Source organism: Heterocephalus glaber, unplaced genomic scaffold (assembly GCF_053883595.1).
Source record: "Heterocephalus glaber isolate CG9 unplaced genomic scaffold, H.glaber_assembly_v1.0 deba00001762, whole genome shotgun sequence".
Taxonomy (NCBI): Eukaryota; Metazoa; Chordata; class Mammalia; order Rodentia; family Bathyergidae; genus Heterocephalus; species Heterocephalus glaber.
The window spans coordinates 517,043-541,980 of record NW_028258459.1 but is presented as its reverse complement, the minus strand read 5'-3'; the positions used below and the strand labels follow the sequence as shown (position 1 = coordinate 541,980).

The 24,938-nt window shown below is 41.4% G+C and overlaps 1 protein-coding gene across 2 annotated transcripts; it reads left to right on the top strand.

Moving 5' to 3' along the window:
- The first annotated feature begins 12,006 nt into the window (after positions 1–12,006).
- Positions 12,007–22,378, top strand: LOC110346993 (melanoma-associated antigen 10-like). Of its 2 annotated transcripts, XM_087202041.1 has the most exons (4): positions 12,026–12,152; positions 12,662–12,816; positions 18,751–18,840; positions 21,042–22,378. In XM_087202041.1, exon 4 carries the CDS (start codon positions 21,075–21,077, stop codon positions 21,858–21,860), a length of 786 nt encoding a protein of 261 aa, XP_087058167.1. In that variant the 5' UTR covers positions 12,026–12,152; positions 12,662–12,816; positions 18,751–18,840; positions 21,042–21,074; the 3' UTR covers positions 21,861–22,378. The 2 variants fall into 2 exon arrangements, with proteins under 2 accessions (XP_021104851.1, XP_087058167.1); XM_021249192.2 differs by lacking the exon at positions 12,662–12,816 and having other exon boundaries at positions 12,007–12,152.
- The last annotated feature ends 2,560 nt before the right edge of the window (positions 22,379–24,938 follow it).

Here is a 24,938-nt window from a genome sequence, read left to right as displayed (position 1 = left end):
GGGTCTGCCCATGCCCTACCGAGGTCCTGAGTCCCACAGAACATGCCGAATCAGCCCGCTGCAAACAGGAAGATCTGTGCATGCCCTGCCGAGGTCCTGAGTCATGCGGAAGACACCGAGTCACCCCGCTGCAGACAGGCAGCCACCTGGTTCCACACTACAAAGACGCAGAGGACACCAGACCACCAGACCAAGGTACTGAGTCCCGCTGTTCCCGGCCCAGAGGTAGGGGCCTCTGAGCCGTTGTCCCACTGCTCCTGGTCCAGAGGAAGGGACTTCCCAGTCACCATACCTCCCACTGCTCCCAGCCCAGAGGAAAGGGCTTTTGGGCCACCTTCTGTCCCGCTGCTCCTGGCCCAGAGGAAGGGGCTTTCAGGCCACCATCTCTCCCACCACTCCCGGCCCAGAGGGAGGGGCTTCTGAGCCACCATCCCACTGCTCCTGGTCCAGAGGAAGGGGCTTCCCGGCCACCATCCCTCCCGCTGCTCCCAGCCAATAGGAAAGGGCTTTTGGGTCACCATACCTACTGCTGCTCCCGGCCCCTGTCTCACCTCTCCCAGCTCAGAGGAGGTAATCCGTGCAGGCGCAGTAGCTATCTTCTTTGCAGATCAAGTAGATTTCAAACCAACACTGATGAAGAGAGACGAAGAAGGACACTACAACCTTGTAAAGGGAAGAATCCAAGAGGAAGAGATGACAATCATAAATATCTATGCATCAGATACTAGTGCACCCAACTATATAAAACAAATACTAATGGACATGAAAAGTCATATATGCACTAATACAATTGTAGTAGGGGACCTCACCCACCCACTGTCACAAATAGATAGATCAACTAGACAAAAAATAAGTAATGAAATACTAGAATTCAATCGAACTCTTGAACAAATAAACTTAACAGATGTTTAGAGAGTCTTCCACCCTACAAAATCAGAATACACATTCTTCTCAGCTGCACATGGGTCATTCTCCAAAATAGACCACATACTCACATATAGAACATGGTTAAGTAAGTGCAAAGGAATTGAAGTTATCCCCTGTATATTATCAGACCATAGTGCAATGAAATTGGAGATCCATAGCAAAAGAAACTGGAAAAATTTCAAAAACACGTGGAAATTGAACAACACACTTCTGAATAACCAATGGGTCACAGAGGAAATTAAGAAATCAGCCAGTTTCTTCAATTAAATGACAATGACAATACAACATATCAGAATCTATGGGGCACAATGAAATCAGTCTTATGAGGGAAATTCATAGCAGTGAATATGCATACTAGGAAAACAGAACGAGCCCAATTAAGCAACCTGATGCTGAACCTCAAGCCTCTAGAAAAAGAAGAACAGGACAACCCCAAAGCTCATACAAGGGAGGAAATTATAAAGATCAGAGGAGAAATCAGTGCAATGGAGACTAAGAGAATGATACAAAAAATCAATAAAGCCAAGAGTTGGTTCTTCAAAAGAATCAACAAAATTGACAAACCTTTAGCCAACCTTATCAGAAAAAGGAAAGAAAAGGCTCAAATCCATGCAATTAGGAATGAAAAGGGTGAAATGACAACAGACCCAGCAGAAATCCAGAGGATCATCAATACCTATTTCCAGAACCTATATGCCCATAAGATGGACAACACAGAAGAAACGGACAGATTCCTAGATACATATGAATTACCAAAGTTGAACGAAGAACATCTAAAAATTCTGAACAACCCAATATCAACCAATGAAATTGAAAATGTAATTAAAAACTTATCAACTAAGAAAAGACCAGGCCCTGATGGCTTCACTGCTGAATTCTACAAGACATTTAGAGAGGAACTGCTGCCACTACTGTTTAAACTCTTCAGTGAAATTGAAAGGGAAGCAATATTCCCAAATTCATTCCTGGAAGCAAGCATCACCTTGATCCCCAAAGCAGAGGAAGACCCAACTGAAAAAGAGAACTATATGCCAATCTCACTAATGAACATAGATGCAAAAATCCTTAATAAGATACTGGCAAACAGAATGCAGAAGATCATCAAGAAGATCATACACCCTGATCAAGTGGGATTCATCCCAGGGATGCAGGGATGGTTCAATATATGAAAATCAATCAATGTGATACACTATATCAATAGAGCCAAGGGCAAAAACCATATGATTATCTCCATAGATGCAGAAAAAGCATTTGACAAAATCCAACATGCATTTATGATAAAAACCCTACAAAAAATTGGAATAGATGGTCTCTACCTCAAACTGATAGAAGCCATCTATGAAAAACCAACAGCCAATATCATACTAAATGGTCAAAAACAGAAATCCTTCGCACTCAAATCAGGAGCAAGACAAGGATGTCCACTATCACCACTCTTGTTCAATATAGTTGTGGAAACATTAGCCACAGCAATTAGACAAGAGAAAGAAATAAAAGGAATAAAGATAGGTAATGAAGAAGTCAAATTGTCATTATTTGCAGATGACATGATACTCTATATAGAAGACCCCAAGAACTCCACCAAAAGTCTTCTACACTTAATAACCAAATTCAGTCAAGTAGGTAGTTACAAGGTCAACACACAAAAATCAATAGCTTTCCTCTACACCAATGACAGACTCACTGAGAGAGAAATAGGGCAAATAATTCCTTTCACAATAGCATCCAAAAAACTGAAATACCTAGGAATCATCCTAACGAAAGAAATCAAAGACCTCTTCTCTGAAAACTATGGCACTCTGAAAAGAGAGATTGAAGATGATATCAGAAAATGGACAGACATCCCCTGCTCCTGGGTAAGAAGGATTAATATAGTGAAAATGGCCATACTTCCAAAACTGCTATATAGATTTAATGCAATTCCAATTGACAGCCCAGCAGCATACTTTATAGACCTCGAGAAAACAATCCAAAAATTAATTTGGAGCAAGAAGAGACCCAGAATAGCAAAAACAATTCTAGGTAACAGAGACATGGCAGGGGGTATCACAATCCCCAACCTGCAACTCTACTACAAAGCTACTGTGATAAAAACAGCATGGTACTGGCAAAGAAACAGACTTGAGGACCAGTGGAACAGATTAGAAGATGCAGAAACAACACCAGACACACTCAGCCATCTCATCTTCAATAAAGGAGACAAACACCCTCACTGGAGGAAAGATAGCCTCTTTAATAAATGGTGCTGGAAAAACTGGGCTTCAACTTGCTAAAGATTAAAACTAGACTTGTATCTCTCACCATGCACTTAACTAAAATCAAAATGGATTAACGATCTAAATATTAAAATAGAAACTCTGAACCAGTTGGAACAGAGGTTAGGTAGAACCCTTGAATACATTGGTGTAGGAAAAGATTTTATGAACAAAACCTCAGTTGCCCATGAACTAGCACAAACAATCAACAAATCGGATCTCTTCTTATTAAAAGGCTTCTGCACAGCAAGAGAAACCACCAGCAGTGTGAAGAGACAACCCACAATGTGGGAAAAAATCTTCACCTGCTCTTCCTCAGACAAAGGTCTACTATCTCGAATCTATAAAGAACTTAAAAAGATCAGACCTCCCAAATTTAAAGACCCAGTCCGAAAATGGGCATCTGAAATGAACAGACATTTCTCAGACAAAGAAGTAGAAATAGCAAATAAATACCTGAAAAAAATGTTCAACATCACTGGTCATTTGAGAGATGCAAATGAAAACAATGCTGAGATTCCACCTCACTCCAGAAAGAATGGCTGCTATCATGATTTCAACCAATAACAAATGCTGGCGGGGCTGTGGGGAAAGAGGAACCCTGTTGGTGGGATTGTAGACTGGTGCAAGCACTGTGGAAATCAGTATGGAGATACCTCAAAGAACTAGGACTGGAAGTCCCATTTGACCCTGCTATTCCACTGCTGGGGATCTTCCCCAAAGAATTAAAAGAATCATACCACAGTGATATATGTGTGCCCATGTTCATAGCAGCACAGTTTGTAATTGCTAAAACTTGGAAACAGCCCAATTGCCCATCAACTGGAGACTGGATAAGGAAAATGTGTTTTTTTTATAAAATGGAGTACTACTCAGCCATAAAAAATGAGAAATTAGAGACATTTATAGCTAAGTGGATGCACATTGAGGTGATACACTTAAGTGAAATAAATAGGACACACATGTGTAAATACCGAATAGTTTCTCTTGTATGAGAAACTGAAAGTGTAAATAAGGACTAAATGTATAATAGGTCATGTGAAATAGGAAGAAAAGGGGCAAAGGGGAAGGAAGTGGGAGGGCTAGAGGAAAGGATAGAAGGGAATGGGATTAATATGAGAAAATGGAAAAATAGGAACAAAATCTTTGTAAATCGGGAGGACTGGAGGGGTTGAAGGGAGGGCTGGGCAAGGGTGAAAAATAAGAACCAAGAGAGACTATGTAAAGGTGCAAATTTCCAATGATGAATGTCATTATATGGTATACCTAAAATGTACCAATGATTAGAATGAATCATCGATAATGTAAAGTAGGAAGAAAAGGTCCAAAGGGGTAGGGGTAGTGGGAGGGGCAGGGGAAAGGAAAGAAGGGAAAGGAAAAATGATGAGAAATGGAAAAAATGGAACTAAAGTCTTTGTAAATAGGGAAGGGTGGAGGGCATGAAGGGAGGGCTAGGAATGGGGAAAAAATAAGAACCAAGATGCATTATGTAAAGGTACAATTCCCAATGAGAAATGTAATTGTGTTGTATACCTACAATGTACCGACAAAAGAATTTAATACATTTTAAAAAAAAAAAGGACCTCAGGGCTGAGGATTTAGCTCAGTGGTGCCGCCACCTACCTCACAAATGCAAGGTCCTGAGTTTGATCCCAGGTACCAAAAAAAGAAAAAGGACCTCAAACAATAATCTTGCATACAACACATAGAAGAAATGAGCAAGCCCACCTAAAATATGCACAAGAAAGGGAGTAATAAGGATAGGGTGGAAAAAAGGAAATACAGATTAAAAATAAGTGGAGAAATTCATGTAAGTAAAGTTTAAATTTTGAGAAGTTTAATGAAATTGACAAGCTTTTAGCTAGACTAAGCAAGATAATAGAGAACAGCCTAAAAGTACCAAAATTTTTCTGAAAGGTTCTACAGTGGATATGACATTCTGGAGAAGGCAATATAAGAGTGACCATAAAAGATCCCTGTCTGACAGTGGTTCATGGCAGATGAAGGGCAGAAAGCTTGACTAGATTAAGTGAAGGAAATTTTTAGGACAGAAAATCTGTTCTGAACAATACTGTAATTGGGGCCCCTCCACAAATACATATTGGTCAAAAACTGTTGAAATGATAGTGAGGTAAATGTAGGTTATTTCAACCCATGAGAATGAATGTGTAAACAAAATGGTGCTAAAATCACTGTGTAAAGGGAGGGCTGTCCTGCAATTCCAAGTTGTGGCAAAGACAATGCGAGGTGTTGCTCTACCATGTCTGCCAAACATGAAACTGGAGGCTGAGGGAAGTCACACGACAGGATGTTTCTGGGGGAATTGACTGTGTTCCTCAGAAGAACTCTGCCTCACAGAGCTTGAGGGAGAGATTGGTGGCATGGAGGTGGGCCCAAAGCATGCATTGTTGGTCTCCTCCATGGCCAATGTCCACAACTCAAGGTATGGATCCCTGTCCTGTTTGAAAAGCACTGAGCATTGTTCCACCCAGGTGTAGAACAAGTTTTACTATGTCTGCAGGGTTCTGAGATGTGATATCTACCCATCCATGATTAGAGATTTTTAGGGGATAAAGGAAACCATATCAATGAATTCACACTTGAATAAAAAGACACATTCATATTTGGGAATACTAAAAGAATCAGGGAAAATGTGCCTTAGATACACAGTATAATGACACTTCTGTCTACATTGTTCCTTTGTTGTAGTCAGTCACATGTAGGGGATATTGGATACTGACTCAAATCAATTTTTCTGATATATGATTTGCCTTGAGTCTGAGAAGACACTTGGATTTAACTTGAAAAATTCTGGAATTGTGCAGACTTTGCGGAAGGGATTATTATGTCTTTAGTTATATGGGGATAATTGTATTGCGTTAATTGTGATTATAAACTTGGCATTATTGTCTTTATTTGGAACTTAAATATGGTTTTAAAAATATGTTTGGTTGTGAGATTAACGGGCTAACTTTGAGTTGTAATCTTGACAAGTGAACAAGCAGGTTAACCTAGCAGTTTAAGAAAGCATGCTCCTGATTGCATGTCCGGAGGTCATGTAAACATGACCTTCAGTAATCTATGTGGTCTCTGGCCTCTTCCATGCTGGTATTGTTCCCTACTTCTGTTTGCTAGCTACTATGAACTGAAAAAATTGTGCCTCCAAGACTTTCCCCATTCTGTTTCTGCCTTGGAGACAGCAGCCTATTATAGACTGAAAGCATGAACCAATTAACATTTTACTCACCTTTGTAGGTCTTGTAGTAGCAAAATGACAGGCAAGTGTGGGTTACTGTCTTGAGCTTCTGGAATTAACCATGGAAAACAACAAAAGAGGAAGAGAAAGAGAGAGAAGACCTAGCAAACACACAGAAGCAACAAACATGTAAACATAACATGTAAGTAAAAATATGTAAGTAAACAACAAAGCATGAGGACGCCCTGGGGGAGACTGAAGACTGGAACTGGTTCCTGCATGTGGGGAGGGGCAGGGAAGCTGGGGCCTGCCTAGGTAGCACATGACAGCATCAGTCAGGAAAGTTTGGAAACTCCTGCCTCTGTCACTGCATGGGCTGAGGCAGCACCTCATACCAGAGATGCCAGTGACCTACGGGTAACATCAGCGAGCAGGAGAAGGAGACAGCCTGGCTGCAGAGGCTGAGCTAACAACCACCCAAACCCACCCTAGTGGGCGTGGACTGGCTTTCACAACCGTCACTATTTTAATGAAGGTAAGGAATGCACTAGAATTAGAATAGCAAGTAAAAAATGAATCGTGTAGAGTAACCGTAGATATGCTTTAATCAAACAAGCACATGTAGTGTACCTACATCCATGTGCAAATGTATTCGTACATATACATACATAAAATACTTATCCATTTGACATATATAACATACAAACTAGTACATGTGCACATATAATACACATAAACATACTCCTCATAGACACTATATACTTTCTGTTTCTACTATTATAAAGTCCATACAGACATTTAGTAGGGCTGTAAAGGAGCTTCTTAGCTTCAAGTGAACTTTAGAAGATGAAAATCATTCTCTAGATTATGAAGAGTTAGATCACCTCACATAAACAGGTTTTGCACCCATAATCTGCTGCTGCTAATCCTCTTCCCACTTAACATCAATCTTTTAAAAAGAAAGGGTGGGGAGATCTGCCTCTCCCTGACAAAGAGACCTCATAGGAGGGCATGGTTGTGCTTGATGAGGTCACAAAAACCCTGGGGTCCTTAGGCTAGCCCTGAAGATCAGTACTGGGAACTGCCAGTAGTGATGACAGCCTGAATGCCCCCTCCTGACCTATAGCTGCCACCACAGGGGACTCCTGGAGATGGAGGGAAGCTGACTGAGGTGGGCAGGGCCAGGGTCCAGGCACTGCTGGGAACCAAGGCGAGACCCCCAGGAAGGACAGAGAAACTACAGAATCCTATTCTGCTTCTGCAGTCAGACCCTTGGCAAATTGCAGAATGTGACATCCACTGATGCTCTGAACTGTGGGTTCATATTTTCGTAAGGGCCTTGTTCTGATTCCTTTCTTCAGGTGAGGGTAACAGGGAGACCCGAATTCAGTTAGGGGGACAAGAGGATGAGCTGTGGTGTTGTAAGGAAGCCCCAGCCCAAAGACTTTCCCCAAATATCCAGGTCTCCCTCCCTTGTCAGCCCCACACCCTCAGAAGGATTTTCAAGGGGACTTCTTTGCACTTAGAAGACCTTGGGAGTTAGAGCCTTGATCTGAGGGGAACAGAAGCAGGTCCATAGAGGACGGGTTTCCGCACTTTGGCAGGAACCTAGGTGATGACCCCTGAGGAGGAAGGAGTGAACACCAACAATCGCATTCCACTCCTTCGGTCAGCCCTGGGAGACCCCAGGCATGTTGCTGGTTGTGACCTCCACTGACCGGACCTCATGGGGTCAGAGTGGGGCGAGGTCTCTTCTGAGTTCCTGGCTTCAAGTGAGGGGAGCAGGGGAGGCTTGGCCCAGGAGACACTTGAGGGGCTGTGGGGAGTAAGGAATCCTCATCCTAGAGAGAGAGTCCCTAACCAATCCAGACTTACCAATGTTTCAGCCCTGTACCACTGAGAGGAAGTCTCTTGTCAGGACCCCTTTGTCCTCAGGGGATCCCAAGTACAGAGTTTGAGACTTCTTTTGAGGCCCACGTTTCAGTCAGGAAAGGACTTGGGATCAGATAGGTCAAGGTGAGGGCTGAAGGAGGACTAAGGAAGCTTGGCCTCAGAGAGAGGGCCCCAGAACATTCTAGAAAAGCCTCTGCTGCTGTCCTGCACCTCAAGGTGAGAAGTCAGATATGTATTTAGTAAGTACTTTCTCCAAGACTATGGCTTGCATTTTCATTATTTTAACAGTGTCTTTTATAGGGAATTATATAAAACCCATATAAATATAATTTAAAATTATATAAAACCCAATTCCATATAATTCTCTTTTTAAAATCATGTTCTTGGTTGTATCTAAAAACAATTTGGCCTATCCTGAAGTTACACAGAACTTTTCCTATGCTTTCATTGAGAATTTTATAGTTTCATGTTTTTCATTTAGATCTTTGATCCACTTTGAGATAATTTATATATATGATTTGAGATACCCTGGAGCTGAAAGTGTAGCTCAGTGGTAGTGAGTTCAATACCCAGCACTACAAAAGAAAAATAAAGAATGTTAGCATAAATAAAGATTTTTTATTTTTCTTGGATTGCATTTTTTATATTTATGTATATGGATGTGCAATTATTTAAGTTTCATTTATTGAAAAGTTTACAGTTTCTCAATTAATTGCCATTGAAACTTTGCAAAAAATCAATTGGTCATAGTTGTTGAGGTCTATTTCCAGGTCTCTGTTCTTTTTTTATTCATCTATCTGTGTACCTGTCTGTTCACCATAATCACACTGTCTTGCTTTGGTTTGCTATCATTTTATGTGAAGTCTTAGGAGCAGAGTCAGTCCTCCAGTTTCATTCTTTACCAAAGTTTTCTTTCAATTTTATCATAAATTCCTTTCAGAATCATTTTATTGATATGTACAAAAATCCTGCTATGTACCTGGGGGTAGGGGGTGGCTCATGCCTGTAATCCCTAGGTGGCTGGCTGAAGCAGGAGGATTGCAAGTTTTAGCCCTGGCTGGGAAACTTAGTGACATAAAAAGAACCTGTTACAAAAGAAAATATAAAAAATGGGCTGTGGATGTATCTCAGTGTGAAGTCCCTAGGTTTAATCCCCACTATGCCAAAGTAAATACCTACGTAAAAAAGCAAACCTGCCATGATTTTGATGGAACTATATCCATAGATCAATATGTAGAGAATTGGTATCATAATGATAGTGAGTCTTCCAATTCATAACCATGCTGTGTCTTTCCATCATTTAGGTCTTCTTTTATTTTCATCAGCATCATTTTGTAGTTGTCAGGATACAAAACCTGCAAATAATTTGTTAGGTTTATATGCTAGTGTTTAGAGGGTACTGTAAATGATGCTGTTTTTTATATTATACAAAGTGAAATCAACTGGTAACAAAATAGACATGGAATGATTCACTTACATGCAGTTTCATAAACAGTCAAACTCATAGAAGCAGAGAATACAGTGATGGTGGTCAGGATCTAAGAAGAGAAGGAAATGGGGCAATTTTTGCTCAATTCATGTAACCTTTCAATGAAGAGGATAAACCTCATGCTATGGATTCTTCCCAAGTTAAATATCAAGATAAAATGGAGTGTAAGTGAAGGACCCTAGTTAGCAAGACAGACTCCATATTGCTGCTTGACCCACCTGCCTGCCCTTTAGATGAACTCAGAAGGAGGAAGCTTAGAAACCTCCTCCCCTTAGAAAGTCTCTTTAGAAATAACAATGAATCAACCATTGTTTTACAAATGTTCTAACAGCAGGACGTTCTGCTTCTGTACCTTTTGCTTGCTTTGCTAGTTCTATTCCATAGGGGGGCCTAGAAACTGCTGGTCTCAAAGGTGTATAAAACATGTTTGTCAACCCCCAGTCAGGGCTCGAGTCCGATGCTTGGCTCCGGTCCCGGCTGGTAATAAACTCCTGTGTGGATTTAATATCGATCTCTGGTTGGTTCTCTCTCACTGGGTGTAACAGTAAGAAAACTTTTGAATATGATAACATATGTTTGTTAAATTATGATGGTTGTATGTGTGTAGATATATCCAAACTCACCTAATGGTGTACATTAAACATTTACAGTTTTTGAACAAAATTACACTTCAATGAAAGTGCTAAAATGTCAGTTTCCAAATATTAATTGCCTAATATGTAGAAATACAAATAATTTTGAGGCCTGGTATTGAAATCATATACCATGTCTATGAATTTTTTGCTGACCACATTAAAGAACTATTTTAGCCTTCACTGGATTTTTACTTAGTGATTCTCTCCTGAGAAAGTTGAGGTTTTTTCTTCCTTTTCAATGTGTGTTAAGCAAGATTGCTGAAAACAAATATACTTGCTTTGTTCTCAACCTAGAAGGAAAACATTCCCTTTCACTTTTAAGTACGGTACTAGCCTTAGGATTTTAACAGGTGCTCTTCATTAGGGAATGAGAATTACCTTTTATTCCTGGTGTGTAGAGATTTTTTAAAAACATGAATGATATCGGCTTTTATCTAATGCTTTCCCTATAGCAATTGATATGATTTTGTGGTTTCCTTATTTACTCTGAAATACTGAGTGATTTTTTAAAATGTTGAATCAGCCTTGCTATTTTAGGATGAATTCATGTGATCACAATATATTATTTTTAATCTGGTTGGATTGAATATGATAACATCTTGGTGAGAACTTTACCATTACATTCACACTGGATAGTGGTCTGTAGCTTATTGTATTGCCTTTGTCCAGTTTTTGGAAATAAAATTAAGGCTGACCTCATAAAATGAATTTAGAAGTGTTTTCACATCTTCAGTTCTTGTTTTGAGTTCCTGGCTTCATGGGGGAGGAGCAGAGAGGACTTGGGCTGACTACTGAGGGAGAACTGAGGAAGCGAAATCCCAGAAAGAGGGCCCTACATTATTCTAGAAAAGATTCTGTTGTCTGCTCTGTGCTGCACTTGTGGTAGAAAATTCTCAGGTGAGAGCCCCCTTTGTCCTCCCTGGGACGTGAGAGATATGAGAGGCTCAATCTGAAGACTGAACTTCCGGGGAGAGGAAGAAAGAGCCTAGGATCACTTAGGCCCAAGTGTGGGGGGAGGTGGTGAGTGGTTCTGAGGAATTCCCATCACAGTGAGATCTCAGAACGTTCTCCAAGGCCTGTTTTGTCTGCCCTGTACCACTCAGTGTCAGATTATCAGAAGACCACCCCCTTTATCCTCACTGGGAACTGGGATCATTTGTGTAAAGACTTTACTTCAGGTGGGAGGAGCAAAAAGCCTGTGGTCAGTTAGGTCAAGGGAGGATTGAGGGCAGAGTGAGAAATCACCACCTGAGAGCGTGAACTCCCATAATAACCAAGACCTGCATTTGTTGTTAGCCTTGCACCGGGCGAAAATTCTCAGAAGAGCACCCCTTTTATCTCTGGCCACCAGGTGAAGGGAGTCAGAACCTAGTTCTAAGGACTATGCTTCAGGTCTAGAGAACAGAGAGGGTTTGACTTAGTTAATTCAAAGTGAGAGTCTAGGGGGACACTGCTAAAGACTCATCTCAAATGGAGTTTCCTGAACTAATCGAGATTTACCTCTGCTGCAGGCCATGCACTGCACAGGTGCAGATTCTTAGGTATGAGCCCCTTGACCAAGTGTGTCACAGGCGACCCTGGGAGTAGAAGCCTTGTTGGGAGGTATGCATTTCAGGTGGGCTGAGAAGATAAGAACCGAGCTTGGTTAAGTTCAGTGGCTGAGGGTGAGAGAGAAGGCCACATTCCAGGTTGAGACTGAAAATAACCCATTCATGCCTCTGTTGCTAGCCTTGCACTGTGCAGTGGAGAATTCTCAGGTGAGCACCCCCTTTTGCCCCAGGGTACCCCTGGAATTTGGAGCCTAGTTTTGAGGTCCCTGCTTGAAGTGGGAGTAGGAGAGAAGACCTGGGCTCAGCTAAGTCAAGTCGAGGGCTGTGGGAGAACTGTGGCAGCCCTAAGCGGTTCCCAGGTGATACGTACCTGCCTGTGTTGTCAGCCTGTCCCTGGGACACTCTTGCCAGGGCACTCCACTCCCACTTCCCATGCCCACGATGACCTTTCTGCCTTAGAAATCTGAGTGTCAGACACTTTGTTCAAAGGGGGGCACAGTGGGGCAGACATAGGTCAGGGGGTCCTGGCTTTGAGAGAGACCAAGGTGAAGTCTGAGGGAGGACAGAGGGGCTAGGAGAAAATCCTTTTAGAACTTCCTGTCAGCCCTGTGAAGGTATGTGTGGGACAAGCACTGCCTTCTGCTTCTGGCGTCAGAGAGGGGGGAGGGCTTTGTCCTTCCTGTGATGATAGCAGAGAGAACCTGTTCCCACTCCAGGTGAGGTCCTGAAGGTGTGAGGAAACCCCAGTTCAGCAAGACTCTGTGAACAATCCATCTCTGTTGTTGGTCCTGGACCCCACAGGGGCTGGTTTGTAAGAATGAGTCCTCTCCATCCTTTAGCCTTGATGTCACAAGGCACACTCAGTAAACAGGTATGGGGTTCAGACTGTCTGGAACCAGGGTCAGGCACCAGAGGGAGGAATGAGGGCACCCACCCCACCCCACTAGAAAAGCTCCATGAGAGCTCCATGCACTGTACATGTTTGGAGTACATAATGATCACATTCCTTGTAGGGACTTGGTAGATGTGCAGACTTCACAATTTCCCCTTTTTTCCTGATGTTCCTCCACTCTTTCCTCAATACCTGAATCTCTTGGTTCCCTCTCATATGCTAAATATATCTCTCAGTATTTACTCTTGTCTACATTTTCTTTTGTTCTTTTTATATTTTGGCTTTTTCATATAAGAGAAACCATGCAATATTTAAGATTGTGTGTCTGATTTACATTAACATTATGACCTTGAGCTGTATACATTTTTATACAAATGACTCATTTTTATCCTTATTTATTTGACAGTAGTAATCCATTTTGTATATGTACCACATTTTCTTTATCAATTTGCTGATGGATATATAGGCTCTTTGGAAGATTTAGTTATTGTGAAACTTGCAGCTATAAACATGGGTATGTATCACTGTATTTTGATGTCTTTTTCACAGCAAAAATCCTAGAAGAGAAATACCTCAGTTGAACTTTATTTCTAGTTTTCTAAATAATCTCCAGTGGTTGTACCTGTCTACACTCTCTCTCCAACAAAGAAGGGAGTATTCTTTTATCCCTTGCAACCTCACAAGCATTTTTTATCATTTGATTTCATGAGGAGATCCATTCTTTCTGGGGTGAGATTAAATCTTTTAATTGGCATTTATCAAATGGCCAGCAATGTTGAACATTTTTTATGTATGCATTAGCCATATGTACTTTTTCATATGAGAAGTTTCATTCTGTTCAGAAATCCATTTCTTAATTGGGTCTTTATTTGAGACAAGTTTTGAGTTTTTGTATATTCTAGATTCTCACCCATTGTCTGAGGAATAGCTGTCAATTCTTTCCTCATTCTGTAGATCATCTCTTCACCATGTTCTTGTTTCCTTTGCTGTGTAGATAATTTTTAATTTGATTTGATGCCATTTGTTGATTCTTGGTATTCTTGTGTACCTGGATTTCTGTATATAAAGACCTTGACTAAGCCTGTGTCTGCCTGTTTTACCTACTTTGTCTTTCAGCAGATTGTTTATTTTAATATTTAGATCTTTGATGCATTTTGATTTTACTTTAGTGCGTGGTGAGCAATGTGGCTCTAGGTTCAATCTTCAGCATGTGGATAGCCAGTTTTTCCAGCACCATTTGTCAAAGTGGTGGTCTTTCCTCCAGCAAAAGGATTTGTCCCCTTGTTAAAGATAAGGTAGCTGAGGTTGCTTGGTGTTGTATCTGTAACCTGAGTTCTGTTCCACTGTTCAACTCATCCAGAAGTATGGTTTTCCTAGTAACATGATGGTTCTATTATTGTAGCCTTGTACTTTAATGTGAGATCTGGGATTGTGATGCTTCTTGCCTTGAGCTTGTGCCCTAGGATTGCTTTTGTTTTAGGGCCTCCTCTGGTTCCATATGAATTTTTAGGATTATTTTCAATAGTAAAAAATGCTATTCGTATTTGGATTGAGATTGCATTATATTTGTGTTAATAATTTTGAAAGTATGACCACTTTGACTATATTCATTCTTCCTATCCAGCAACAGGGAAGGTTTCTATTTTCTGGTATTCTCTTCAATCTCCTTTCTCAGATTAGTGTTGTTTCATTGTAGAGATCTTTCTCTTCCTTGGTTAGATTAATTCCTAAGTATTTTATTTTCCTTGATGCTATTGTGAAAGGTATTTTTCCTTCATTTCTTTTTTGGTGAGTTTATTACTGACGTATAGGAATGCAATTGATTTTTAAATGTTGACTTTGTAAACTTGTAGGCTACTGAATTTGATTATTCTAGCAGACTCAGTGGACTTTCTGGGGTGTTTTATGTAGAGATCATGTTATTTTCAAATAATGATAATTTAATTCTTCATTTCCTACACATATGTCTTAATTTCTTTCTCTTTCCTGATTTCACCAATGTGTTGTGAATTTCATTTAACAGGAATTGTGACAGCAGTATCCTTGTCTTTTTTCTGATTTTAGAGGGAAAGCTTTCTGCTTCTCCCTATTTAATATGAATTTGGCTATTGGCTTGTCTTAGGTGGCTTTCACGGAATTGAGATGAGGTTGTTCTATATTTTCTTCAGGATGCTCATTGTGAATGGATATTAGATTTTATCAAATATTTGTTCTGTGTCTATTGAGATGATCATCTATTTTTAATCTTCTGTTATGCATTGTATTATATTTTTATTTGGGCTTATTGAACTATCCCTGCATCTGTGAATGAATTCTACTTCACTTTGATGTATGATCTTTTTGATTTGTTGCATTTTGTTTGCCAGAATCTTACTGAGGATTGTGCATGTATGCTCCTCACAGTGATTGCCCTGTAGATTTCTTTTCTGGTTGGATTCCTGTGATTTTGGGATCAGGGTAATACTTACTTCCTGGAATGACTTTGAGAAATTAGCTTCTCCCTCAATTTCACTAAGGAGTTTTCTTAATATTGACATTAGATTTTCTCTAAAGTTCTTGTAGATTTTGGCAGTGAATCTCTTGGAACCTGGGCTTTGTTATTTTCCTAAATAAATTCTTCAAATTCATTGACTGATATTGCATTGTACACAACTTGTATACCTTGTTTCAGCTTTGGGTGTTCATATATAGGAATTTATGCATTTCTTCTCTATTTGATTAAGTTCTTAAAGTAATTATGAATGATCTTCAGTATTATGGAAGAGTCCATTGTGATTTTGCCTTCAACTTTCTAATTGCTTGGATTTGGGTCTATTTTTCCCCCGGGTTTTGTTAGAATGTTAGGGCTTTGACAATTTTATTTCAATGAAAAAACTATTCAATTTATTCATTATTTGTAATTTTTTAGTCTCTTCAAGGGCTGGAATAGTCAATGCCTAGGTTTTCAAATCCAGAGAAACTCAGGCTGGGTCTGATCTCTGGCTACCAGGGCAAAGCCTGTGCCCTTCCTAGTTGAGTTCAAAACCCCCAGGGCTTTTGGTACTAGTCTGCTCCCTGTACACAGCTATTTCCTGAGAATGTGTTCCTCACCCAGTCACTGTGGAAGGGTAACACTGGGAACTCTGAAGTGAAGTTGTCTCATGGCTGTTCTGAGTCCCAGGTTCAAACATTCACCTCTTTCCTGGAATGGAACCCAAGCCCATGCACTCTCCAAAAATATGGTGGACACCTGCACAGGGTTCAGTCCCCTGGTGTTTCTTGTGTAAGGACTCTGTGGTAGCAGAACCCCACACTGTCCCTACAGGTCACAGCAACCTCCACTCCATTGAACCACTGCCTTTTTTCCTTGGGGCCTCCTGAAGTCCCCAGGTTTCATTCTGATTCTACACATTCAACCCCATTCCCACAGCCCAGAAGTGAGGGAAAAATTTCAGACTGATTTGTTTCCTTCTCCACAACGTAGTCTGTTTCTTCAATGTCTCTGTAGCTTTTTATTAGTACATGTTTGCTGTACATAATAATCACATTCATCATGGGGGATTTTTACGTGTACATAGTGCACCTTGATTCTTTTTTCCCATTCCTATCCCCATTTACAAAAGCTCTACTTCCATTTTTCTCTTCAATTCTGTTTCCTTTAAAATCGTTTCCCCTTCCCTTTCCTTACCACTTCCACCACCTCTTCGTTCCCCCCCCCCTTTTTTTGAATAAGTTCTTCCTACTTTCTTATATTTATCCTCAATTTTGCTCCTTATTTATACTTTGGGTGTCTTCTAGAAGAGAATGCCATATCTGAACTTGTGTTTCTGATTTTTTTTCACTTAAAAATATGGTCTCAAGGTGCATTCATTTAAGTAAATGTGTCTCAATTTTACTGTTTATGGCAGTGTAGTCCTCCAGTCTAAATAAAGATCACATTTTCTTTCCTGTGTTGATGGCACATGGACTGTTTATAGGAGTACAGTTTATAGTATATAAATCTTAGAAGTCTTTCTTTTTTTAACTCTTTTAGTAGTACATATTTGTCACACATATTGATCATATTCATCATAGGGAATTTGTGCTTGTACATAATATATTTAATTCTTTTTCCCCCATTGCCTCCCCTCACTTCAACACTTCTTCCCCTCCCCATGTACAAAAGCTTTGTTTTCATTTTTATCCTTCTATTTTCTTCTGTTTCCCTTCTTGCTTGCTCCTCCAGTTGAACAATAACTATCTTTCATTATGCCTCTTACTTACCCTTGGGGTTTCTCACACGAGCGATAAACTTGTGGGTCTAAATTTATTTTACTTAAGATTAAGGTCTCAAGGTGCATTCACTTTCCTACAAATGACTCAAGTTTGTCCATCTTTATGGCAGAGTAGTACTCTATTGTATATAAATACAACATTTTCTTTATCCATTCATCTATTGATGGGGATATAGGCTGTTTCCAAGACTTAGCTATTATAAATTTTGCTGCTATAAACACAAGTATGTATATACCACTGTGGTATGATGCTTTTAACTCTTTCAGGAAGATACCTAGAAGGGGAACAGCTGGGTCAAATGTAACCTCTAATTTTAGTTTTTTCATTTCCATAGTGGCTGTACCAGTTTACATTCCCACCAGTACTGCAGAAGGATTCCTTTTGCCTACATCCTCACCAACATTTTAATTGGTTGATTTCTTGATGGTAGTCCTTCTTTCTAAAGTGAGATGGAATTTCAATGTTATTTTATTTATCATTTCTCCAATGACCAATGATATTGAGCATTTTTATATATTTATTTGTTGTTTGTGTTTCTTCATCTGATAAATGTCTATTTCAGATGCTCATTTTTGGATTGAGTTTTTAAAATTGGGAGGTCTGACTTTTTAAAAAGTTAATTATATATTCTAGATGTTAGTCTTTTGTCTGAGGAATAGCTGATAATTTTTTTTTCTCATTCTGCGAATTGTCTCTGCACTCTGTTGGTTTCTTTTGCTGTTCAAAACTATTTTTTTATTTGATGTGATCTCAGCTGTTGATTCTTTGTAATATTTCCTGTATGATTGGTTTTCTGTTCATAAAGTGTTTGCCTACACATATATCTTCTAGGGTTTGACCTATTCTATCTTCCAGCAGATTGTTTCTTTCTATACTTACACCTTTCATCTATTTCAATTTTAATTTAGTAAATGGTGAGAGATATGTATCTAGGTTCAATTTTTTTTTTTTGGCACGTGGAAAGCCAGATTTCCCAGCACCATTTATTAAAGAGGCTATCATTCTCACAGTGAAGGTGTTTGACCCCTCTTTCAAAGATAAGGTAGCTGACTGTAGTTCTCTTCTGGTTCCATAGGAATTTTAGGATTGTTTTCTCCAGTACTGTAAGATATGCTATTGGTATTTTGATTGGGTTTACATTAAATCTGTATAGGAGTTTTTGAAGTATGGCCATTTTCACAATATTTGTTCTGCCTATTCAAGAACAAGGGATATCTTTCCATTTTCTGATATCTTCTTCAATCCTCCTTTTTCAGAGTGCTGTAATTTTCAATGTATAGGTCTTTTGCTTCCTTTGTTAGGTTGATTCCTAAGTATTTCATTTTTCTTCATGCTATTATAAAAGGTGTAGTTCTCTCAATTTCTGAGTTGGCTCTTTGTGCAGAGGAATGCTTATTGACGTTTGAGTGTTGACTTTCCTGCCAGGCTGCTGTTTGGTTAAGAATATGAATTCTAGGAGTGTTTGGTTGAATTTGGGGGGTCTTATATGTAGAGTATCATGTCATAGCAAATAATAACTTCTTTTATCTATATGCCTTTTATTTCTTTCTCTTTAATTGCTCTTGCTAACACTTACAGAACTCTGTAGTTTTAAAATTTCATGTAGGATTCAGGATGGGTATCTGTTTCATTTTATTTCTTTTGTTCTCTCTTCCTCAGTTGTGATTTTTCAAAATCTGGCTTTGAATTCTTGGAGCAGCTGAATTGCTATTGCTCAGCACTCTATTTTCCAGCACTGGAGATTTGAAGGTAATGTACACCCATAAACAAAAGGACCCCATAGAGCCTGGTTTCCCCTGTTGTCAGCCTTAAGTCCCTGGTGAGAGTGGCTATATATAAACTGCTCACAATACTAGTGAATGGTTGCAGGTGGTAAAACTCACAGTGGTCAGGAACTTCTTCCAGGAGGTGACCAGAAGTTAGGAGAAAGAGCTACATAAAGTTAGTAAATGTAGGACCCCAGTATTTAACAGACCCAAGAGATGTACCCCCTGAGGACTGAGGGTGTCTGCAGGCCAGAAAATAGATCCCACAGAGTCTGCCTGTTTCTTGGGTCAGCCCTGAGTGGCTGTAATTGCCATGTTCACTTCTACCATGGGCATGCAAGATGAGATATAGGTCTCCAATGGAGAAATCAGCTCATCTCCAGAGGCCTAGGGTTGAGGGAGTGCAGGCATAGACAGGAGGAAGATGGAGCAACTACAGAATCACATAGAGTTTATCTTATGTTCACATTGTTGAGACACAATGCCTTCCATCAGTTTAATAGAAGAAAGTTGATTTGAGCTCAGAATTTGTAGTTTTCAGTCCATAGTCAGCCGGCTCCAAGCTAGCACAGCAGACTGGAAGGGCCTAGGGAGGGGAAAGCTGTTTACCACAAGTCCTGCAGGGAGCAGAGAGTGAAAGAAAGAGCTAGGAAGTAAGATGTAACCTACCTTGTCACACTCACAGTGACGCTCCTCTTCCTCAAAAGCCCAGCCTCCTAACCGTATATCAGCTGTAAACCTTCATAATGCATTCATCTAAAAGTCCTGCCCATGATCCCATGAGCACACTCTGCTGAGATCTGGACTTACATAACAGGGCTCTGCATCACAGGAGAGATGGGCACAGTCCTCAAATTCAATTCAGCAATGATATCCCCATGTAGGAGTGATGGCTAGGTGCTTGCTCACTTCTCTTGAGAATCCTGAGAATCTCAAGGAAGTGAGGGACTTGATCTGAGATGGTGTCTGCAGGTTTGCACAGGGAACTCCCTCTGGTCAGGAAACTTACATTTCCCTTATCTGCCAAGAATCAAGGCAAAGACTCTAAGGAATAATTTAGGGTATTCCTGACCTGAACTCAGACAGGTGTGTGGTTCTTTGACATGGGACTTGTGCTTGGTGTCATCTGTTAGGCTGAGGCTGCTCACTTAACCTCAGTGAGCTAAAGACCTTTCTTTGTACAAAAGGGCTGGAATTGGGATGGCAGAAGTAGGTTCTCAGTGTCTATCAAGGGTCTAGATGAGGCAGAAGAAACCCACTCACCTGAACACACACTAACCTAGCATCAACCTATCCATTTTATCACCTGTAGTCAGGCCCAGGGAACATAGGTGGACTTGCTTTTCCCTACTTCCTGCTTGAGTGTCTCACAGCCATATGGCTCTGGTTTAAAGATGGCCCCAAGTCATTGCAGCAAGAGTCCTAGACCTAACCGTTTATCAAGATAAAGATGGAACAGGTTCCCTTTCTTAGGGCGCATGGACCCCACAGAATTTTTCCACCTCTAGCTGTTGCCACCAGGCAGCTGCAGTATGTGTACTCCCCCTTACAAAATTTTGGTCCCTCTCAGGAAGAGACACATTTTCTGAGTTTGCTTCTGGCCAGCAAGTGTTCTGAGCTAGGGTCTAGGCCCTGCTCAAGGACAGTTTGGGGCCAGGAGTGAGCAGAGGGGAACCTCCACCCAGAACAGTGAGGATCTCATGGAGTCCAGCCCACCCTTTCTGTGCAGGCTGGAGGACAAGGACTGTGCTTTACATCTGCAGCCTGGGGCCTTGCATGCCTTTTACTGGAGCTTCAGGGACCAAGCAGTGAAGGTCTTAGTGTGAGGCAGTGTCCTCGGGTCACACAACAAAGGAGGCCCAGGAGTTGATTTGAAGTGCAGGCCCTGTTGTGTACCTAGGGCATCTCTTGTCCCACAGCAAGGACACCTCATAGTCCCCAGGCTCTACATGCCATACTGTCTTTCCCAGAGCCTGTCCTCTGCAGTTCAACTGCAGCCAGAGGAGCAGCCTCACTTCATATCCCAGGGTCATAGGGACAGGTCTTGCAGGAGGACAAGAACCTGTGAAGCCCTAGAGCATCCCACAAAGAAAAAACCTATATGGGCCATTGTGGGCCATTGTGGGAGGCAACAAGCTTGTTATCCTCAGCTGAGAACACTGATAGTCTCCCTTTCTCCTCCAGGCTTCTGATCCTCAACAAGTTCTTGCTGTCCTCATGGCTTCCAGTCAAAGTCAATCCTGTGAGGGTTCAAGCTCCTCACAGGATGCACACTGCACTCACATCCTGCAAAATGTGCTCCTAAATGCCAAGTTATGTAAGTTGGTGCCTCTTCTGCTCCACAAGTATCAAAAGAAGGAGCAGGTCACCATGAAAGAAATGCTGCATGTTCTCCCCCAGGATTACCATAAAGACTTCCCTCTGAACTTTTGGGAAATCTGTGAGTCCATGTATCTGGGCTTTGGCATTAAAGTCAGGAAAGTGAATTACCCTGGAGATACATATGAGCTACTCTCCATTTTGGGTCTTACATACAGTGGGATACTAGATGGCAATAGTGAAAGAATCATTCTCAAAATCGACATAATTATATTCATCCTGTCTCTAATCTTCATAGAGGGCAACCGTATCAGTCAGGAGGACCTAACTGAAAAAGTGAAAAGATGGGACATGTTAGCTCAGTCTGAGCGTATTCATTTTGAGGAAGCCTGGAAATTCATCACTGAGGATTTAGTACGGGAAGAGTACCTGATGTACCGGCAGATTCCTAACAGTGATCCTGCTCGCTATGAGTTCCTGTGGGGTCCAAGGACCCACGCTGAAACCAGCAAGATGAAACTCCTAGTTCATATGGCCCATCTTAATGGAACAGAACCCAAATCTTACCCAGAACTATATGAAGAGGCTGTGGAAGCAGAACTAGGTATACAGCCAGGGTTCCTGAGAAACAGGGAATGTTGCCCAAATGTGTCAGTGAATTTGTTCTCCCCTGAGAAGAAATGAGGCCCATTTTCAGTCTCTGTGGAGAGCAGGCAGTTTTCTAAGTAGTGAAGGGCCAGGGGAGGGGTAAAGTAGCACGCATAGTATCTTGCTGTCTCTTCTACTTGGGTCACTTGGAAATGGACAGGGGTTTTCTTTATGGTTTTTTGAACTATTGGTCCTTTTGGGGGGAGACTGAAGTAGCTTGCATATTAAATGGTATTGATCTCCTGTGTACTTTTAGTTTTGTGATGTTTGTGTTTTCTGATGGGAATGTGATTCTCCCTGACATTGATCACAAACGGAGTGCCTTTTCCATTCAAATGTAACAGTCTTTTCTGTTTTATCATAAAAACAGAAAAACTAATTTATTTATGATAAAATGAGATTGGAATAGAAATTTCCTTGAAAATTGTACGTTTACATCAAGTTAGAGGGACCTTAGAAAAGGTGGTAAGGATGCAAATCAAATATTGGCTGCTGCTCATTTCTTTTCCCTTGTTGATCTACACTATTAAACTTATATTTGTTGCATACCTGAATATGCTTGTTTTCAGATTTGTTAAGAAAATTAACTGTCAAGAAATAAGCCCATCTGCTCATGGGCACACTGACCCCAAACCTTCATTGCGTGTGTGCCCTTTGGGAGGGAGGCCCTGTGTCTGTGGTGGAGACATGAGTAAACCAGACTGAGCAGGATCCAAGCTAGCCCATGGGGTGGTGGAGTCCAGGAGAACCACTGTTGGGAGATAGATTTAAGGACCTAAGGACATGAAAAAGAGCCCTGAGGGGGTGTGGAGTCTAGCAGAGAGCAGCCATGATGAGTGCTGAGCCAAGATGGTTTGGGGCTTTGGGTAAATGCAGTGCCTCCTGCAGGAGTTGTTAACTCAGCTGCATGGTGGCCAAGGACCAGACTTTCAGAGGAGGAGTCCTGGCCTAAAATAAAAGCCTCAGGGAATGGAAGACTTCTCTGCTCTATACAGCACCTTTAGATGACAGATGAAGCTGAGAGGAATCTTCACCTGGGACAGCTATGAGAAAAGTAGTCCTACACAGGGCAAAAATTAGGGGATTATGCCCAGCCTCTGCAAGGATTTCCTGAGAGGTAAGGGGGACTCTCAGGTGAAGTGAGGTCCTAACATCCCTGGTCAAGTGCTCTACTGTCTTCTGGGAGTGTCCAGCTGCAGGGGTGTTGCAGTGCCCAGTTGACTGGTTTTCCTGGGGGCAACTTCTCTTGAATCCAGTTTGCATCAACACTTTTATTTTTTTGGTACCGGGGCTCGAACTCAGGACCTTGCACTTACCAGGCAGGCGCGGTGCCACAGAGCTAGATCCCCGGCCATGCCTCAACACTCTTACAGGATGGGCATGAGCATCTGGCCAGTTATGCCAGTGGTCAGAGGACTGCCTGACCAAGTGGTTCTCCCTCTGGAGACCCTGCTCAGAGTACCTTCCCCCTGCCTTATACTGGTTCTCCACTGGGGCAGTTTGCAATGTTGCCCTTTGTGGAGGAAGTTGGTGCTAGGAATGTGAGGTGATGTCAGCTTGCCTGAAGTTTCTCAGAGCTGCATCTGTGCTCAGCTGGCCTTGTCACTAGAATGGCCTGGGCTTCAGTCCTCACTGTCACAGAGGCCTCATGAGCCCCAAGCCTAGACTCTTGGTGAAGGAGAGGCGATTGAAAATAGTTGTTCCAGTGGAGGGGAAGCTGGCAGGGATGGGATATTCTTCTAAATTCCAGGGGCTGTGAATTAATTGGTCCCCAGTATCTAATCAGGAAATCCATACTACTGTAGAGAATATAATGGGGGAACATTTACTGAGTAGCATATTTGTGTGGTTTTCTATTTAGTTTCCTAATGACCTAAAACTTCCCTGGGAAGCACAAATTTTCGAGAAAAACAGTGATGGTCTCTGAGCTTATGGTAATAGTAGAACCAGCTGCTTATCACCACTCATTCAATATGTGTCAAATTCTGCTAGGTGGTTTCATGTATTTGCTACATTTCACTGGTCCTACAAAGAAAAAAACATGCCAAGTCCATTTTATAGATGAAGAACCTGAGGCCTACTGGGCTTGGGAGCTTCTCAGGATCCCTGTGTGGCAAATGCCAAGGCCAGGACTGGACTCCCAGTGTGAGGTCATCTAGAGGCCACCCTGTTCCCACTCCTCTCAAGTTGAAACCATCTCTGTTTCTGAATTTATTTCCCTACTTAGAAAAATTTAAAAAGAAATCTTTCAGGTTGTAGAAAGATCCTGAGTTAAAGGCACTGAACCCTGGCCTGAATTAAGAAAGTAAAATGAGAGGGTGATGGGTGCCCCCTACTCCCAGGGAAATGCCCAGAGTCACCTGCCCTTGCCACAGCATGTAGAAGGCCCTGGCTGTCACTTTGCTCACCATGGAAACCCTCCAATAGCAGCAGACCTTTTTGACATAAAAGTTAACTTTGGACTATGATGTGTAGACATTGGGTTATGTGCCTGAAGAACAAAATAACACTGTCAAACTTTCCCAAATGATAAATAATTTGACATGCAGCAGAATCTCCTTATCTTGCCAGGTAAATTTTGATACATTTTGAGACCATCTTGACATTTTTGTAAGCATTTAATGGAATGAGTTACTGAGAGAGGTTTCCATAACACGTGCAGGTGCGTGAGCTTATGTGGGTGGTCAAACCCAAAGCTCCCTGAGAAGCTGTAGGTGAGGCAGGACCATGCTCACCACAGTGGAGGAAAGAAAAACATCTGCCATGGCTGAATTCCTCTGACCCTGAAGTCCTCTGAGTAGGTGGCAAGTGGTTCTTCCTTGATATATTAAAATAAAAATAAAACACAGCTTCTCTGCTCTCTTTTGTGTGTCTGTGCCTGCAAGGAAATTTTAGTTTTCAATATGCCAAATAGCACTGGTCCTGATGTTTAGACAAGGACAATCATGTGTGCTATAGAAACAAGTCACAGTTAGCAGACTGGCCATGGATCCAAACAGGAGGAAATTCTCACTCTGCTAAGATCAGAGGTTATTGTGAGGGGAATTACTGACAAGTGCTGGTGAGCGAAGAACAAGAACCCCTCATGGAAATGAAATTGATACTTTAGCTGAA